Below are 17,536 nucleotides of genomic sequence, written 5' to 3' on the forward strand. Positions count from 1 at the left end.
TGAACACAGTAGAGAAATCAAAATTTTGTATTCCATTGCCATGCCCTTTTAAAACACCCTTATAGCCTAATGAATCACAGGTGCAAAAGCATGGACCCAAATAATCCTTAGGCATAAGTTGGTAAGGTTAAAACAACTGAAACTGGGACCAAGTATATAAATAAGTTTTTTTATATCAGAAGTCGAATGGTTACAAAATGGGTTCACTTGCTCACTTGCCCAAAAAATATTTTGCCTACTTAAAGTGAACTCATTTGTTTTAACATGTAAAATTACAGCACTTCGTCAGATAGCAAGTAACAAGCACAAATTACAGCACCTTGTTAGACATATGTTATGACATTTTGTGTTAAAATGCGTACCAATTCATCCATCACCCAAGATTACTTGAAGATTTTTTTCAAAAGAAACTAGTCCAATGGTTTGCTGTTTGTCGCCCTAAACTCAAGAAAAAATTATTTTCAAGAAAAAATCCTAGTTGTTTATTTGTCCAAACACTTAACCCCAATAAATCACAAACCACATAAATTTTACAGATCATAATATTAAAAAAAAATCCAAAAAATAATGCGCTGCCAGATACTAATTTTCATATCAAATTACAAAATCAGTGTTCAAATGACACACAAAAATCAGGAATGACTCCAGACAAATCGTGCTACCACTGCCTAAAAAAATAGTAAAATAAAAATGAGAGTAAAAATAAGATACCGAATGGAAGCATGCTTACCGACTTTGAAGGAAGAATCATTGGTAGGGAGAGGAGGGAAAAGAGGAGATGGGAAACAGCAGATCGAAAGGGGGGAGAGAGTACATCGTAAGAGAGATTTGAGAGAGAGAGAGAGAGAGAGAGCAGATTGAAAGGGGGTGGGTGGCAAAAGAAAATTGAAAAAGAGAGGGGACAGCACGGAAGTCTAAAAAGAAGAAAAAAATGACACGTGTATTCGTGCGGTGTTGAAGGGATAAAAGGAGGCTGAGTAGATTTTCTCCTCATTTTATTATTATAATTTTTTTAAATTCTCACATAAAATATAATAAATAATTTAATTTTTTTTTAAAATCATAATTCAATTTTTTCAAATCTCAAAATAATAATAATATTAAAAAATAATATTTTATTTAACTTTTATCTAAAATCATCTCATCTCATGATCTCACTATCCAAACCACACCTAAATTGTTCAGGTTTTCAAAATAAAACAAGTTGTATAAGCATGGGTGTTTATTGCAGCTAATTTTTCCATCATCATGATTCTACTGAATTATTCGATTTTACTAAAAATTGTAACACTCGAATAAATGTGACTAAAGATGAGGAGTTTATATTTATCTACGTTTGGACGAAGGGAAATACTCTAGTCACAAAAAGATTACACAAAAGTAATCCCACAAATTGACGTGACTTGATTTAATTCGTCAAATTATAAAGTTACTTTTATTGTAAAGTATATCTAATAGATAAGATAAAGTCACATCAGTTTGTGAGATTATTTTTATATAATTCTTTTATGGATATAACAGTACTCTTGGATAAAAAGATTCAACTTTGGTTCAATCCCCAAAAAAGACTTCCATTGTCACAACATGCTTTAGAATCATGCAAGTGACAGCCATACCCTTTCGTCTATTTAGTTAATGTATTCATAATGAGAAATTATATTCCTAGTTAGGCTTTTTTGATCACACCACACAACTCCTGATGTGGCAAACCCAGTCTAAGAGAAGTCCAGTCCATTTGTGAATCTCATTCTAGTGAATCGCTCGTAGTCCTAGCATCACTCTCCCCCTCTCCCACCTCTCATCGTCTCTGGGCTCTGAACAATAAGAAATTCCTCTTCCCCCTGTTGTCGATCCCCTCTCCCACGCAAACATAATCGAAAGCTCCCATCGGTTGCCTCTTCCCTGTGCGCATAATTTCCCCTCCATCGATCCCAGTAAATCGCTCATAGCCCTAGTATCCACAAACCCTCAAAGTATTACATTGACTGTTTTACATTGTAAGTGTGAATGGAAAAAAAAAGAAATAGATGGATTTTGAGTGTCTCGCTTCTTTGTATTGGGTGGGTGCAATGACCTTTCGAGCAAATGCAAAATAAACACCCCACAGGCGGACAAAATTTGTTCAAGCAAATTTGTTGTTGGCATATCATATATTGTATCCAACGAATGTCCAGTAGCTAGTCAGGAAAACAACCCCCCACATGAGGACAAAATCCAAGGAACAACTTGAATATGGAGCGAAGACAATGAAGAACTGTAAAACCATTGATTAGCTTGAATATGGAGAGAAGACAATAAATACATGAAAATATTGAAAACTGTAAAAAAAAAAACCCTTGCAGCTTGAATATAGAGTGAGAGAAATTTGAAATCAATTTGGTCGTGATTTGGGGTAGGTAGGGGGTAAGGTAAAATGCATGCATTTAAAAAAAATCCCACATCACTACCAGATGTGTGGTGTGAGACTTGCAAATAGATGAGCGGTATGACCACACACAAATATATTATAGATGAGTATTGCTATTCATAAGTCTCACACACCACACACCACAATTTTTTTATTTTATTTTTATTTTTTAAATTTTTTTAAAAAAATTCTTTTTGGTTTTATTCTTCTTAAAACAATTGAAATTTTTTACTCATCATCTATATAACACACATTTGGTAACAGAAAAAAATCACAAAAAAAATAGTGTGTGGTGTATGAGACTTAAGAATAGAATTTTTCATTATAGATATGTTACTCAAATGAGAATTTTCAAACAAGGGACAGTCAACATGCCGGAGCACACGTAATTTACCGTTTGCTAGTCTCCAAGGATACTTGGGGGGACAATGTTTCAAAATTGAGAAATGGAATTTATAATTATAAGATATGCAAACTCCACGCACTCCTTTTGAAGAAATTAGGTAGATTGGAACCTACGTAAAAAAAAAAATTTTTAATAGTATAGCTTACTTTAAAAAAAAAAAAAAGAAAGAGCGTTGCTTGCCTATAGGCTATCTTAAGACTGTATACACTACACAGCATTACCCTTTAAAATTATGGTCGAAGTTGAGTAAATCTAAAACCATAATTGTAGCAAATATCTACTCAATGAAAGAAGAATGAATGAATATATATATATATCATCACGAGACAGCCATAATCATTCAAATAAGCAACACGAGGATCCTTAAACTGAAGACTGCACAGTAGTAGTATTAAAATAGTTGTCACAGCAGCATATTTGTTCAACTGCATCGGATCAAGTTAAAATTATAGCAAGTTTCTATAGGCGTCCATAAAGAATAACAGCTGACAACAAGTGCATCTTATAATTCAGAAGCAATCAAAAATTCCAAGTAGCATCAACTACACCCTGACACCTTTCCACAGCGCCACAACCCACATCTTCGAAACAAGTTACTTTTTAACTACATGGAACAACTGCGCCACAGCACATCTTCAAACAAGCAACTTTAACTGCATAGATTAATAGAAAGGAAAGTTGGTATCAGAACTTCTTCGTTATAATTTTGAACAAACAAGCTATAATTAGGCAAAATATATATTCTTTTCAGGTAGGAATCAATTCAAGGATTACAAATTAAAGATAATTATCAGGTAATGTGATCTTCTCATTTGAAAGTCATCCCCTTCACAAAGTAGTATGCAATGTGAATTACTCATACAACAAATAAATTTTGATAACGAAATCTAGTTCAGCACAGAACATTCTCTCTGGATTTAGGAGAAAAAAAAATCAAAACAACAAAGGGGGAGGGTGTGTATGTCAGAAATGGCACGAAGTTCAAGAAAAAAATATTTCATAATAACTACACTGTTTTAGAGGTGAACTCTTTTAGTGATTAAAATTTGAATACATTAAATTGGAGATAACAACAACAACAACAATAACTGACAGCATTAAATACACATAAACATTGCTAACAGCAGCAATGAAACACGAGAACAACATCGGAGAGACTTTCTCTTTTTCTTCTTACATTCAGAGAAATCTCACTAGGTTAACCATCAAAATTTTAAAAAGCCACATCTCTTTCTCCATTTCTAAAGCAAAATTTATATGTTGAAATATGTATGAGTTTTAAGGTGAATTTAGATACAATTACAAATATTCATTCTTTTAACATATGGCACAAAGAAAGGAGCCTCTTCTATATTTTTTTTTTTTTGGGGGGGGGGGGGAGTGTGTGTATGCTACTTATGTATGGGTGATCTATAAATCTAAATATCTGAATTACTGGTTACAATAAATTCTAAATAGATGTGGAAAGCAAAACAACTTATCTATCATACCAAGAATTTGATTTTCACTCTCTTTTGGCATGGGGAAATTTTTTCTTACTACACCAAAAACAATAAGTTGATTACTTTCCAAGCTTAAACTATCCCAGAATTTTCCAACATGATTTTCCAACAAAAGGCAATTTACTTATTAAAAAAAATCTAAAAGGGATTTAGAACCACATTTGAATTTTTCTTTTTTGCAAGTAACAAAAATTTCATTAAAAAGCTCAAAATGCATACTCCAAGTACATAGGTTGTATACAAGAGAGCTACTTTTTTTTTTCTAAGTACATACAAGAGAGATATCTATCTTATAAAGAGGAAAAGATACATGAAAATCATGTAAGTTCATCCCATTAAAGTCTGCATTTGATTATAAATATGATCAGTTATGACATGATTAATTTTTTGATAAGTGGCTACGACATGATTAGTTTCTTTATAAGTAGCTATGACATGATTAATTAATCAAACATTTGCAAAAGCCCCAGTAAAATAGTCAAGTTTGAATTGAGAATGTATTTTCTCAGAGAGAGAAAGAGAGCAAAAGAAAACTTTTGAAGTGACACTCCTAAAGAGGTTCAATTTCTTAGTTAATTCCATTTAACCAAGAAACATTAATCAATCTAGAAAACCTTTTCCCTAATCCAAACATGCTACAGGTTGCATGAAAAAAGTTCGTAACAAATTCATCGGAGCTCCATAGCAGACTAAGAAACTTTAATAGTCATACCTATGAGACCCATAGCATCACTTAAAAGATGAAGATTTCTACAACTATGGATTCTAAGCGGTATCACATGTGTTAATGGGAGATGATGCTGCTATTCACAATTTCTTTCACAAATATACCACAATTGAAATGGTTGAGCAAAGCCTTCTTTTTCTTTTTTCCGATAAAGAAGGTTGCACAACACAGTAAAAGTCAAGCTCATTCCTCAAATTACAAATTTTCACATACAAGCTTATAAACACTCTACTAGGCTTATGATCATATGGCTACTAAGCCCTATGTCGATTTGTCGATTACCTCTATTTTTAATAACGAAAGTAGGTATTGAAAATAACATATTTCATCTGTAAGAGTTAGCAGAACCACAACGGGATAACTTTATTGCAAAGTTGTTGTTGGACCAATGTCAACAGATTAGATAATTGTTTTTAATAAGTATAACAATATTATTAATAGGGATAGACATAGCCCAAGTACACAAGATGATATACAAGAGATAATGCCTATCTAGGTCAAAGTAGTGGAAACAAGAAAATCATGAAAATTTAGGCCATTAAAACCTAAAACTATGGCCCATAGAACTAAAGTACGGAAAAATAAAGAACAAAGTTCCTTTGGTGACCACTCCTTGTTTTTGAATGTCCGATTGTTACGCTCTTGCCATATGCACCATATAATGCATATCGGGATCATCTTCCACACGACCTTGATTTGTGGGACACCTCTCGGAAGTGTCCAGTTAGCCAGTAGCTCAACTACTGTGGCAGGCATTACAAAAGTTAACTCTACTCGGCTAAACACTTCAATCCACAAGGCTCTAGTTGTCTCGCAATGTAACAATAGATGCTCCACTATCTCGCCTGATTTCTTACACATATTGATACAACACCAGTCTAGAATAACAACATGGCGCTTCCTTAGATTATCGGTTGTCAAAATCTTCCACAGGGCTGTTTTCCAAGTGAAGAAGGCCGCTTTAGGAGGAACCTTATTCCTCCAAATTTTCCTCCATGGGAATTGACTATTTGGTAAATGTGTGAGGGATTTATGGTAGGATCGAACCGAGAAAGCACCCTTATCTGCAGGTGTCCACCATAGCCTATCGACTTGCTGTCCATTCGGCTCCACAGAATATAGCAGACTGAAAAAAGCCTCAAAGCTGTCTACTTCCCAATCTTGCGCCGCTTTACTGAAAGTGACATTCCACTAAACCTGGTCCACTGATCTTAGCAAGGGATCTGCTACTGAAGCTCCTTGATCACGTGCCACTTGGTAAATAGAAGGAAAAAAATCCTTTAAGAGACTCTTCCCTGCACCATATGTCCCTCCAAAACTTAATCCTGGAACCCTCACCTAGCAATAATTTGGAGTGGCGATTAAACAACCCCCACCCTTGCCTTATGTGCTTCCAAACCCTCACTCCATGAGCCCCATTTACCTCTCCAGTACACCAACCACCCCACAAACTTCCATATTTGCAATCAACCACCAAATTCCATAGAGCTTCTCAACAGGTTAGATATTGGGTGTATCATCTAATAAATAATAATAAAAGTTTCAATTTCCATCATAATTGGCCAGAACTGCAAACTAAAATAATCTATTCTAAATTAATACAAATATTGATCTATATTCCCCGCCCAAGCAACTATAGAATCCATTTTTTATTTTTGATGACCAAAATTGATACATTTCTTGGGTGCGAATGGTAGCATAGTTGCTTTAGTTACCTTCCTCTTACATATTATCAAATCAGTCAAATACTTTCCTTCTCATGGACTTGATATATCCATTATAGAGTAATTTCGCTTATTCTATCATGATCCTCCTTTCTTTCCATTTGTGCATCCATTCAAGTCCCACGCATAACGATAACCAATTGTAAGTACCATAATCCACCAGAGATATGGGGTTGAAAAGATATGGTGATCATGATATGGGGTCGAAAAGCCACCCCAAAGTAATGAGCTGCAGTTCTTTAAAAATCCCAGTTAGAACTTTCAATCAGAACTCAGAAGTGTTTGATTTGATTCAGGGCTGGAAGGAGGAAGACTGCATGCCATTCCTTTACTGGATTGCCTAACCCACAAGATCTTCTTTTTCAAGATAGAGAGTCTGCTGAGGAAACTAATCTTCACTTGTGCAATTTCAAATATCAATAACAGTTGTTCATTCCCTTATAGATCAAAGGTGGGCATAAAGAAGGGATGGCATCTCTCTCCTTTCTTTCAGGTGGGGGGCAAGGAGAGAGAGAGAGAATAAGCTGCAGTGGTACCTCAGGCTAACTGGGCAAGTGGAAACCCTCTATCCAATGCACACAACACAAAACAGATTGTCCAGCGTAGAATGATCCCCCAGCCTTTATAATCTTCAGAGCATATCGATTACTTTCAAAAACATTTGTTCAGAAAAAGAAAATTGTGAACAAAAATAAAAGATTTTATGACACAGAATCTTAAAACCATTACAGGCCTTATATACCCATGTTGAGAAAACCTACAACAAAATAGCTATCACTCACCAACGTAGTATCAAATTCCAAAACTATCCAGCTACATTTATATGTGGGAGGCCAATGCTTGGAATGCTAGCCACCATCAACAGGCAATTTTTTTTAATTTATTTTTTATCTTTTACCCGGAGAACAGGCAATCAAAACATGAAATTTCCAACGCCAAAAAACGAACTATCTTAACACTCAAATCATATACTAGAAATCCCCCATAACAAATCAAATCCACAAACATAACATTTGAGAGAAACAAAAGTAACATTTGAGAGAAACTGCGGGGAGAAAAAAAAGAGCAACCACACCAAAATACGTACCTTTGGCCGTCAAGATTGCCCTGCCCAGTGCTCCCTCCGCTCCCATACGACCCATCGTCGGTAACGTGGCCCTGCCACACGGACTGCCATGCGTTTGAGGGGGGTTGCACGTACACCCCAGAAGGGTCCATTGCCCCCGCGGGCCGACCAATCATCATCCCCCCGTGGGGCCCACCCGCAGGCTGCCCCATCGGAGGGTAGTAGTACGGGACGCCACTGGCGGGGGGCCCCACGATCCCGCCCAGCCCGGCGGCCTCGTCCTTAATCTCGTCCCTCGGCACGATATCCACCAGGAAGTCGAATATGTCGGTCCTTGTGATCGCCGCCGCGATGTCGTTCTTCTGTAAGGTTCTCCTTTTATTCTCCTCGGCGTGGAGCCAGGACCGAATGGTGAGCTCGAGGATGAAGAGCTCGCAGGCCTTGGCGAACAAGATGGGAGCCTCGGCGGAGATCATTCGCACGTCCTCGTCGGCCTTCATGATCTTCTTGATACGGGCAAGAGGGAGCTGATGGTTCTTGAAGTCGTTAACCTGCTCGATTTCCTGGCGCTGGTAGGACCAGAACATCTGGAGTTGCTGCTGCTGCTGTTGGAGGAGGTGGTGGAATGGAGCTGCTGGAGGAGGGGTGGGTTGGGGAGGGTAAGAGGAGGACTGGGCTGCCTGGTTGTTGTTCTCCATTGATTGATGGGTAGGAGGGGGGGATTTGTGGGTTTGATGGAAAGGTGCTTGATGATGGGTCTGCGAGAAATGCTGCCAAATGGGGGACTCTGCGTGTGCAAGTGCGTGTGTTTTTCTGGGATGATGATGGGTGGGTGGGATTTGAGGGATGAACTATGAAGAGGGAATGTGGGGTGGGGATTTTAAGGGTTGTGGGAGAAAGGGATTGGATAAGGTACTGCTTACTCTTGAAAAACATATATCTTATTTTTATTAATAGAAATAAATATTAAATAATTAAAAACTAATTTATAAAAATGAACAATTATGAATTATACTATTAGTAAGACAATGTGAAGGGCACACGTTGTATACTATTTACATGATAGATTTTCATTTAAAAGAGATTCTTTATTTGGATTGAGAGTTGAGATAAAATGAGTTGAGATGAAAATTAAATAAAATATTATTCTTTTAATTTTATTATTATTTTGTGATTTGAAAAAATTAAATTATTTATTATATTTTGTATAAAAATTTGAAAAAATTATAATGATGAGATGAGTTGAGATTACTTCTCAATCCAAATAGAGTTTTTTAGACCTTTCTTATATATCAAATTATGTCAACTCAACTAGTGTACCATCCATACAAGCTTGTAAATAGAGTTTTTCAATATTAATTTATAATGATATGATATATTGTGATAATAAGGTCTTTTTCCAAAATATTTTGTATGTAAATCGGTCATTGTTTTTATTATGAGTAATATTAAGTACGAGCCTATATTTGATTGTTGAATTAAGTTCAATTCATTTCAAACTAATTATCGATAAGATTCACTAATTTTTTAATTTTTTATAAAAAAAATTAAATTCATCTCAGCCTACTTCATATATTTCAATCTAAAAAATTAAACATATCTCAACCTAAAAGTTAAACTCATATCAATAGGATCTATAAAATATTATTATTCACAACTCAACTAATCTCAATATATAAATACAGTCTGAATAGACAAGTCTCGTACAATCATTTTATAAAAATATGGATCATAATTAAAATGAGATTTTTTTTTAACATTTTTTTACAAAGAGATTATGCAAAACTTATTTATTTAAAATTTATAAGAATCATTTCTCTTTAATTAGATATTCGAACTTATTATCTCAATAATTTTAGTAAAAGTAATATTTAATATTTAAGAAATATTTCCACCTAAATATTTTTATTATTAATTTGATACTTTTACCGGAAATCTTTGATTATAGAACCCAATCTAAAAGGGGGAATAAGAGTCGTTGGAATAACGTATTAATCGTTAACCATCTACTCAGTCAAACCTTTAAAAGTATAAGCATTACGCTAAAAACAAAAATAAATAAATAAATAAAATATCTAACATCACGTCAAGAATAAAGTATTGAGATGATATAATCATATAAATTAACATAATTTTATATGATAAATTTATTTTATAAATAAAAATTTTTTATAATTTAATATATAATATCAAGTTATATTAATTTATAAATTTATTTTTATGATATTTTTTTGTAAATAAAATATTTAGGAAAAAGTTATTTTATCTACCAAGTTGTTTAGCTCAAATGCACCGCTTGATATTTTTTTATATAGTGATTAAGGAAGTAATTTTAAATATATTAGTGTATTTTTTTATTTTTTTAAAATATTTAAATATATTAAAAAATATAAAAAAAAAATTACAAAAGCAACTAATGGTAACAATGAGCACCGCTCAAATATTTATCTATTCTATAATAATTTATGGCTAAGAGCACTGACTACTTTATCAATAATTTATCATTTTTTTCTATACTTGGAAAACAATATTGGAAAGCATATTTCCTTCGAAGCTATGATCCTCATCTCTCATTTTTTTTTTTTTTTTTTGGTCATACGGTCCTTTTCTTGAAGCATTTTTCTAGTGCATGTTCAACAATTTTCACAAAAAAAAGGATTCTAGGATGCCTCTAGCTAGTTTAAAACTCTTATCTTTTTTTATGTGGCGCTCTGAGGCCTACATCCATAAGATATGGGAGAGAAAATTCACTAACATATATAAAATGCAAGCTTTCATTTATCTCTCTCTTTGTTACAAGGAGAGGAGGGAAAGAAGAAGAAGATCACACGAAGTGAAGTGTAGAAGAAACCCTCTCTAAATGTCATTGCCCTCTTTTGTGGTATACTTTTAATTGTCTAGATGTCTTTTACTTTATGCCTCATGTAGTTATGCTGTTTAGATGATATCAGATGAGATATTTTGAATAATAGTGCATTTTTTTAATTAAGATGAGATGAAATAGTTTGTAAAACAAATATGTATTTAGATAGTGAGATGAGATGATATAGTATACTGTTTATATACTGTTCACATACTATTTACTGTCAGTATTCACTGTTGATTTTAAGTGAATTTTTTTAAAATTTAAAGATGAAATATAATATGTTTGGATAGAAAAAACTAATGTACGTATAATCAAACCAGACCTTAATAGACGTGGATGATATTATTCTTTATATATATATGTTTTGTTCCATCACATTTTTTACAAGGCTTATGTTAAAGTAATATTATGGAGAATTTGTGTATCATTCCAACGTAGCGAATGATCAGATTATGTTGTCCATAGAATATATATGCACTACAATAAATTATAATTATGTGAAAGCTGACAAAAATAAAATAATAAATAATAAGAGCAATTCTAATATAATAGAGGTCACTAGGTATCCCGAGGTAGACTAGCCTCAGCGAAAGAAGAATGCCACTCAATCGTATACTTATAAAAGTGGACCCCATTTTCTGGACTGTCCTAAAAAAGTGTCCATCCTGTTCTTCACTGCAAATTGCATGAAATATAAATGGTGGTGCGTGGAATCCAGCTAGTGGAAAACTTATTCGGTGAATGCGAAAAGTGCAGTCCAAGTAGCTTCTGCCACAGTAAAGAAAAGCAAACAGGAAGAAACCCACAAATCAGATGATGTCAAAACCACATGTTTCAGCTTTTCACCAGCGACACATCAAAAGTACCAAGATTCTGCATGCCGGTAATTTCTCAAAAGTTTAAATTGATAAAAAAAAATACATATTTTATCATTTAATTAATCACTCTCTCCCTTGTAGACTACACTCTATCTCAATGAACGAGCTTAATATATAAAATATTTTATTAAATAGAATAGAATATAATGTTAGAATTCAAATTTAAGATTTTTATTCTGATACTATATTTAAATTACATTTAGATATTAAATTAAATTGAGTTGAAATGATAAAATATTATTATGATATTATTTTTTAATATTATTATTATTTAAAAATTTAAAAAAATTAAATTATTTATTATATTTTATGTTAGAATTTGAAAAAATTATAATGATGAGTTGAAATGAGTTTAGGTTCTAAACAAAACTAAATCATCACTTATTCTAAAAATTTAAAAAGTGGTAGATTTTATTATTTAATTAATATATTAACACTAGATAAGTGATGATTTAGATTTTATTATTATTTAGATAATAAATTGAGATAAAAATTAAAAGTTAAATAAAATATTATTAGAATATTAATTTTTAATATTATTATTATTTTAAAATTTAAAAAATTAAAAAAATTTATTATATTTTATATAAAAATTAAAAAAAATTAAATTAAAATTAAATTAAATATTTTCACTATTTAAACAGATTAAACGGCTGCAGAGTAGGTGTGGTTGCAGGAATGGTATCACGGAGAGTCTCCAACAATTTCTTCGACGCTCTTGCGACTCGAATTTCATGACGTACACTTCTCGGACTTTGAGCTGCCAATCTACCTAAGATCAATTAGTTGTTAAGGAAGATAGACACATCCAATCTCGATAAATGAAATTTACAGTATTAAGATATGTATATGTACTCTCTTCGAAAAAGGTAGAAAAATATGAAACTCATATTAAAAAGTAATTTTTTTAATAATAGATTTCACTTTCTTTTTAAAAGAAGTGTACCGAATTTATACACTCTAAAACTATATAGCATCCTATAAACATTTTTTAGTACAGTCGCAAGGAATAGTACTATGAACACACCCAACAAGGTTAACAATAAATATGCAGTTTTGGTATACAAATTTGAGAAGCAGCAAATACTTATCCTTTTGAAGGGTGTGAAAATGAAAATGTAAAAATCCGAATGCAAAGTCATGTAATAGTGGCCTTCGAAGTTCCAAGCTGTTCTTGCTTTGGATGCTTTCATTTCAGATTTCATACACGTCTAGACCTTGTTTGTTATTCGTTGACAACCTTAAAAGATGTCAATTTCATTCATCTTGCACTTTATATTTCCCTTTTTTCTCATGTTTAATGGAATGCATGTCACAAAATTTGAGATTCAGGTCAATCTGATGAAAGCTAAGGAATATCCTCTAACATTTATGTGTTTTTATGGTCTCTGTGTCCCTGCTGGTGTTGAAGCCTGTAATAAGTTGAGATTCCTCTCCGTTTAAAAATAAAAAATAACACAATATTACTTGGAATATACTCAATGTAGAACTCAATTTTCCAATTATTATGCAAAACTTGCTTAGAGATGATCCAACACTGGCTGAACAAAATAACAGGTGCGGTCTTCTTACTTGTAATAAAAAATTCATGAGAACAAAACCAGAACCATAAATTGATGATTTTCTGTTTTCAGGTCTTATATGTGCCTCTTCCTTTTATCTGTTAATTGATATTAAGATATAAAATAAATAATAAAATCTACCTCTTCCTATCAGCTCAATGGGTGGCCCAACACATGAAATATTTAATTAATGAGAAATGATATTTGTAGTCGTGAATGTGCAAGCGCCGTGCAGTCGCTTTGAAAAAAATGAATAAATACAAGACCCACATAAAAAGAAATTAATTTTTTAATAGTGGACCCCACTCTTTTTCAAAGTGACTGCACGGCGCTTGCATGCTCCACGACTGTACATAGCATTACTCTTACTGCCTCTAGTTTAACCTATCACAAGACTTGTAGCTTTCAAGTGATCATTTTGATTCTAGCTGTTGGCTGCTTCTTGATTTGTTGGACTTTATTGATTTGCATTCTGCAGTTGATTTCTTTCTAATTAATCACTAAAGAATAATGGCTTCTACATATTGGCTTGTCAATTGTGCTTTTTACTGTAAGCCAAGTGCAGGTGCATTTTTTGCAGGGAACATGACAAGTGAACAAAAACAAAAATACTTTTGACATCGCATATGTGATCAATATTGAGCTCTTGAAAGTGATGAGTTATATGATTATCTTTTTACTGACTGCATGAACTTCAACCCATTCAAGAGCTTGCTGAATTCCATTTCAACCTTAGCTGATGGAGTTTTCTGGCAATGGACAGTATTGAGGAGCATGTTTAAGGGATTTCAGTTACTGTGTAATTGATGAGGTTGACTCTGAAGCTAGAACTCCTCTCATCATGATCTGCTGACAGACCTACTGATACAAACTAGTAAGTTACAAAGATAGTTGCAGCCTTTCATAAATGATACATTAAACCATCTCTTGATTCAAACAAATGCCAAATAGAGATTGATTCTACACTGGTGCTGAATGGTTGTATTTTGTATTACTTGATTAATCCTTTTATCAGTTTGTGCCAAGTATCTGCAAAACTTGAAGAAAATAAAAGAGAAACATGTTGTTTTATATGTTAGTTTCTGCAGAAGTGTTTTGTCCTTCAACAGATCCATCTTTTCACTGCCACCCCAATTCTACTGGATGTAAGCCTAAAACTATAGGAATGATTAACGATTTAACTGACAGAGAGAAAATGAAATTATAACCCCACAACATATTTTATTAAATGTTGTTAAGAATGCTTACTGAAGAATGTAATTGGAATAATGGTTTCTATCCTCAATCAATTTTACTCATATCAAACAAAAAGGAAAGGGTTTATCCTTTAGAAGCCAACTAAGAGATGGAGACCCCAAATTGACAACTAAATTGCATGTCCCACTAATAATTTCATTCACTTGAGCAGTCTGATTGGTGTAATGACTGACGACGTTTCCAGATTCAATACAATAACCAAATTGAATTTAACAATACTTGTTGTAGTATATGGCTCATATTGAGTGGAACACGTATATAGAGAAAGCAGGCTGATGTCGAGAGTGAAGCGGAGTGGAGTGAGGGGAGCGTAGCGTACTGAGCGGAGCGGAACAACTAGGGTTTGTATAAATACAACATTATGTAACCTTACTTTGACAGTTAGTGAAAATTCAACCCCCGCTCCTATATATGGATGTAGGCACATTGCCGAACTACGTTAAATCTGTGTTTTTCTCTTTTCTGTACTGTTCATCATAATTGCCACATGTAGCACAACGATACTCATATAGCTGGTATTTATTAGATTAGTTCAACATGCAAGAACTAGACGACTAAACACCATGGAGATTTGATATATTTGATAGAAAGGCCTACCTTTTTGACATAATTACAAAGTGCAGCTACAATATCCATGGACCTTATAAGCATTCATGCTAAATACTAAGATATTGTTGTCTCCCTCCATTTCATTCTTTTGTAAAGTTTCTCCTTTTATATCAATGATACGGTTATAAAAAGACAGAAAAGAAATGGAGAACATAAGTTCATCGAAGTTCTTTCTTTTCCATTTTTTCCTTCAGAAAATGTTCTTCACCAAGCTGATTAGGGAAGCGTTTTCAATACAAAAATAACAAGTACTTGATACAAGGCAGGAAGTCTCAACTCTTTCATCAAGAAAAATAAAAAAGGACAAATTCCTACAAACAAAATATACATGATCGACAATGTAACAACTCTGACAGTCATAAACTTTTGTCTGCAGATATCGAACTGTAGGTCTTACTTTATCCATCAAGTGAAACCACAATTGATCAAGAAACCTAAAATAAATGCCCATTCACTTCTATACAAAGTCATAAACTGCATTGCTGCCATCATATACTTCGGAAATGAGCAATAGAAAGACATGACATTAAGCATAATATTTAGTTGACTGAGTAAGGATAAACATGGTCCAAAAGCAATTGCTATTTTGTATTGATCGCATGAAGTGATATTAATCCATGGCATCAAAACTTGGAGCATACCAGCCCAACAGATCCTTGATTTTCTTCATTCTTTCTTCTTGTCCCTTCGAATCCCCTAATGCTGTTGTGAAGGGGTACACGTATGTTACTTTAGTGGCCATAGACCTATATGCAACCACATCTCCTTTCACCAAGAACTCAAGCACATCCCGATCAAACCCTCCATCGATCTCAGCTTGTAAATATTGACCTGTCACCCATAGTATCATTAGATCCTCATACAAGAGAAAAGAAATAATAACAGACAAAAGAACACGCACCAATACAGAATACTCTTGATGATTTTATATTGTAGGAGAAGGTGAGTTATAAAACTAAAGAGTAGAAAAGGCTTCTACAGGTAGAAATTTCTCTTATCACATTTTATGCCCATGACCCATGGTTTGAGTGTGATTGATTCTATTCATACTGTTTCAAGCACGTACCCACCTCCTATGTGTGTCAGTGTACATTTAGAAATAAGATAGAAAACGCCAAAACAGTTTAAATAAATCCTCCTCTCATTCCCATATGAGGGCACCTGCTTTAGATATTATGTTATATCTATTACTCATAACACTTCGACATCAACTTGCTTGGTGCATGGCAGTCTGTCCGAACTCATGTAAAAACAGGAATGAGAAAAGCCAGAACTGGTTCTTAATTTCTTTTCCCCTCCCCTTTTTTATGCCTCACTTTCAATACCCTCGATTTGTAACGAGTGAAATAGTTGAGCTCAGTCTAGTTACCATTTGGTGTATCTTCCACAACCTGAATTTTCGCATTTTTCTGTGTTTTCAGGATTGCTTCTTGCAATTTCTGCAAAAGATTCAGAACATATAAAGTTTCACATCTTGCTCAATTAAACTGAAAAGCAAAAGCAATGTAAGCAAAAGGTTTTCAAGCAAGCAAGTCTCGTTTAACGCCACTTTAGATGTTCAAATCGAAATGCCTACAGTTAGCGCATACACACACACACACACACACATCCTCAGAACCTGAACTGCATTGTTGGTAGAATTTTCAGGAATTCTCCATGGGAATGCAAATGATGATGATTTCGGATTTGTTGATACACAACCTGGATTTGTTGACGGGCAAGGTCTAATTTTTCTGCAAGAACACAGCATCTCGTAAAATTCTGGACTTCAAACCAGCAAAAATAGAGACGTGACAATTCTGATGATTGCACAGAAAGATAATCGAAATTGTGAACAGAAAATGAAAACAAGTTAAAAGCCATTCTCAATTCGTATTGCAATGCATTGATCGAAAAAATTGGATTAGTTATAAATGTTAAAACGACAAAATCTTAACCATTAGTTAAAGATAATGAGCAAGATTTTAACAACTTCACAAAGCAATGTATATCCTAACCCATATGAGTACGTTAGCACATATATGTGGAGTACTGTAATGAAATGAAGAGCCAAACACGTTGCTAATGAATGCACCAACATGGGACGGAGCAAACATTCTATGTCATGGTCAGATTGAGCGTGAACCAGTTACCATGAACGTTGGGCACATTTGGTTGCATATACCAAAAAACCAAAAAAGAGCACAAAACCCTTTAACGAAAAACGAATTCAACACATACCCATTTTCGAGTCCAGTCTGCAAGTTCTTGGATTGGGAGAAGGGAGTGGTGGGAGAGAGTAGGGAGGACTGAGAGTTGAGTGAAGGGATTGCCAAAGAAGGTAATGGGGAGCTCAAGGTTGCAGCAAGAGCCAAAGAGAGTAGCTTAGATAGGAGTATGGGTTTTGGATTTGGAATTTGGAAAGTAGCTTCTGGGATTTGAAGGCAAAGCGAGGTCTTGGTGGCTGAGGAGGGCTTGGAGGTTGAAGAAAGTGGAGGGAGCAGATGACCAATCAAACTCATGTTTGGTCCAGTCTGTTTATCCTTTCCGAAT

The 17,536-nt window shown here is 34.0% G+C and overlaps 2 protein-coding genes across 2 annotated transcripts; both read right to left on the reverse strand.

Moving 5' to 3' along the window:
* Nucleotides 1-3,149: 3,149 nt before the first annotated feature.
* LOC108994406 (nuclear transcription factor Y subunit C-1-like) lies at nt 3,150-8,741 on the reverse strand. The gene is made up of 2 exons (XM_018969612.2): nt 7,854-8,741; nt 3,150-3,466 (listed from the first exon to the last, which is right to left on the reverse strand). The coding sequence occupies exons 1-2, from the start codon at nt 8,528-8,530 to the stop codon at nt 3,463-3,465; spliced, it is 681 nt and encodes a 226-aa protein (XP_018825157.1). The 5' UTR covers nt 8,531-8,741; the 3' UTR covers nt 3,150-3,462.
* Nucleotides 8,742-15,269: 6,528 nt separating this feature from the next.
* On the reverse strand, nt 15,270-17,536 carry LOC108994291 (thylakoid lumenal 17.9 kDa protein, chloroplastic). Its single transcript, XM_018969431.2, has 4 exons — nt 17,225-17,536; nt 16,623-16,737; nt 16,374-16,443; nt 15,270-15,835 (listed from the first exon to the last, which is right to left on the reverse strand). The coding sequence occupies exons 1-4, from the start codon at nt 17,503-17,505 to the stop codon at nt 15,615-15,617; spliced, it is 687 nt and encodes a 228-aa protein (XP_018824976.1). The 5' UTR covers nt 17,506-17,536; the 3' UTR covers nt 15,270-15,614.

Source organism: Juglans regia, chromosome 9 (assembly GCF_001411555.2).
Source record: "Juglans regia cultivar Chandler chromosome 9, Walnut 2.0, whole genome shotgun sequence".
NCBI classification, from domain to species: Eukaryota; Viridiplantae; Streptophyta; class Magnoliopsida; order Fagales; family Juglandaceae; genus Juglans; species Juglans regia.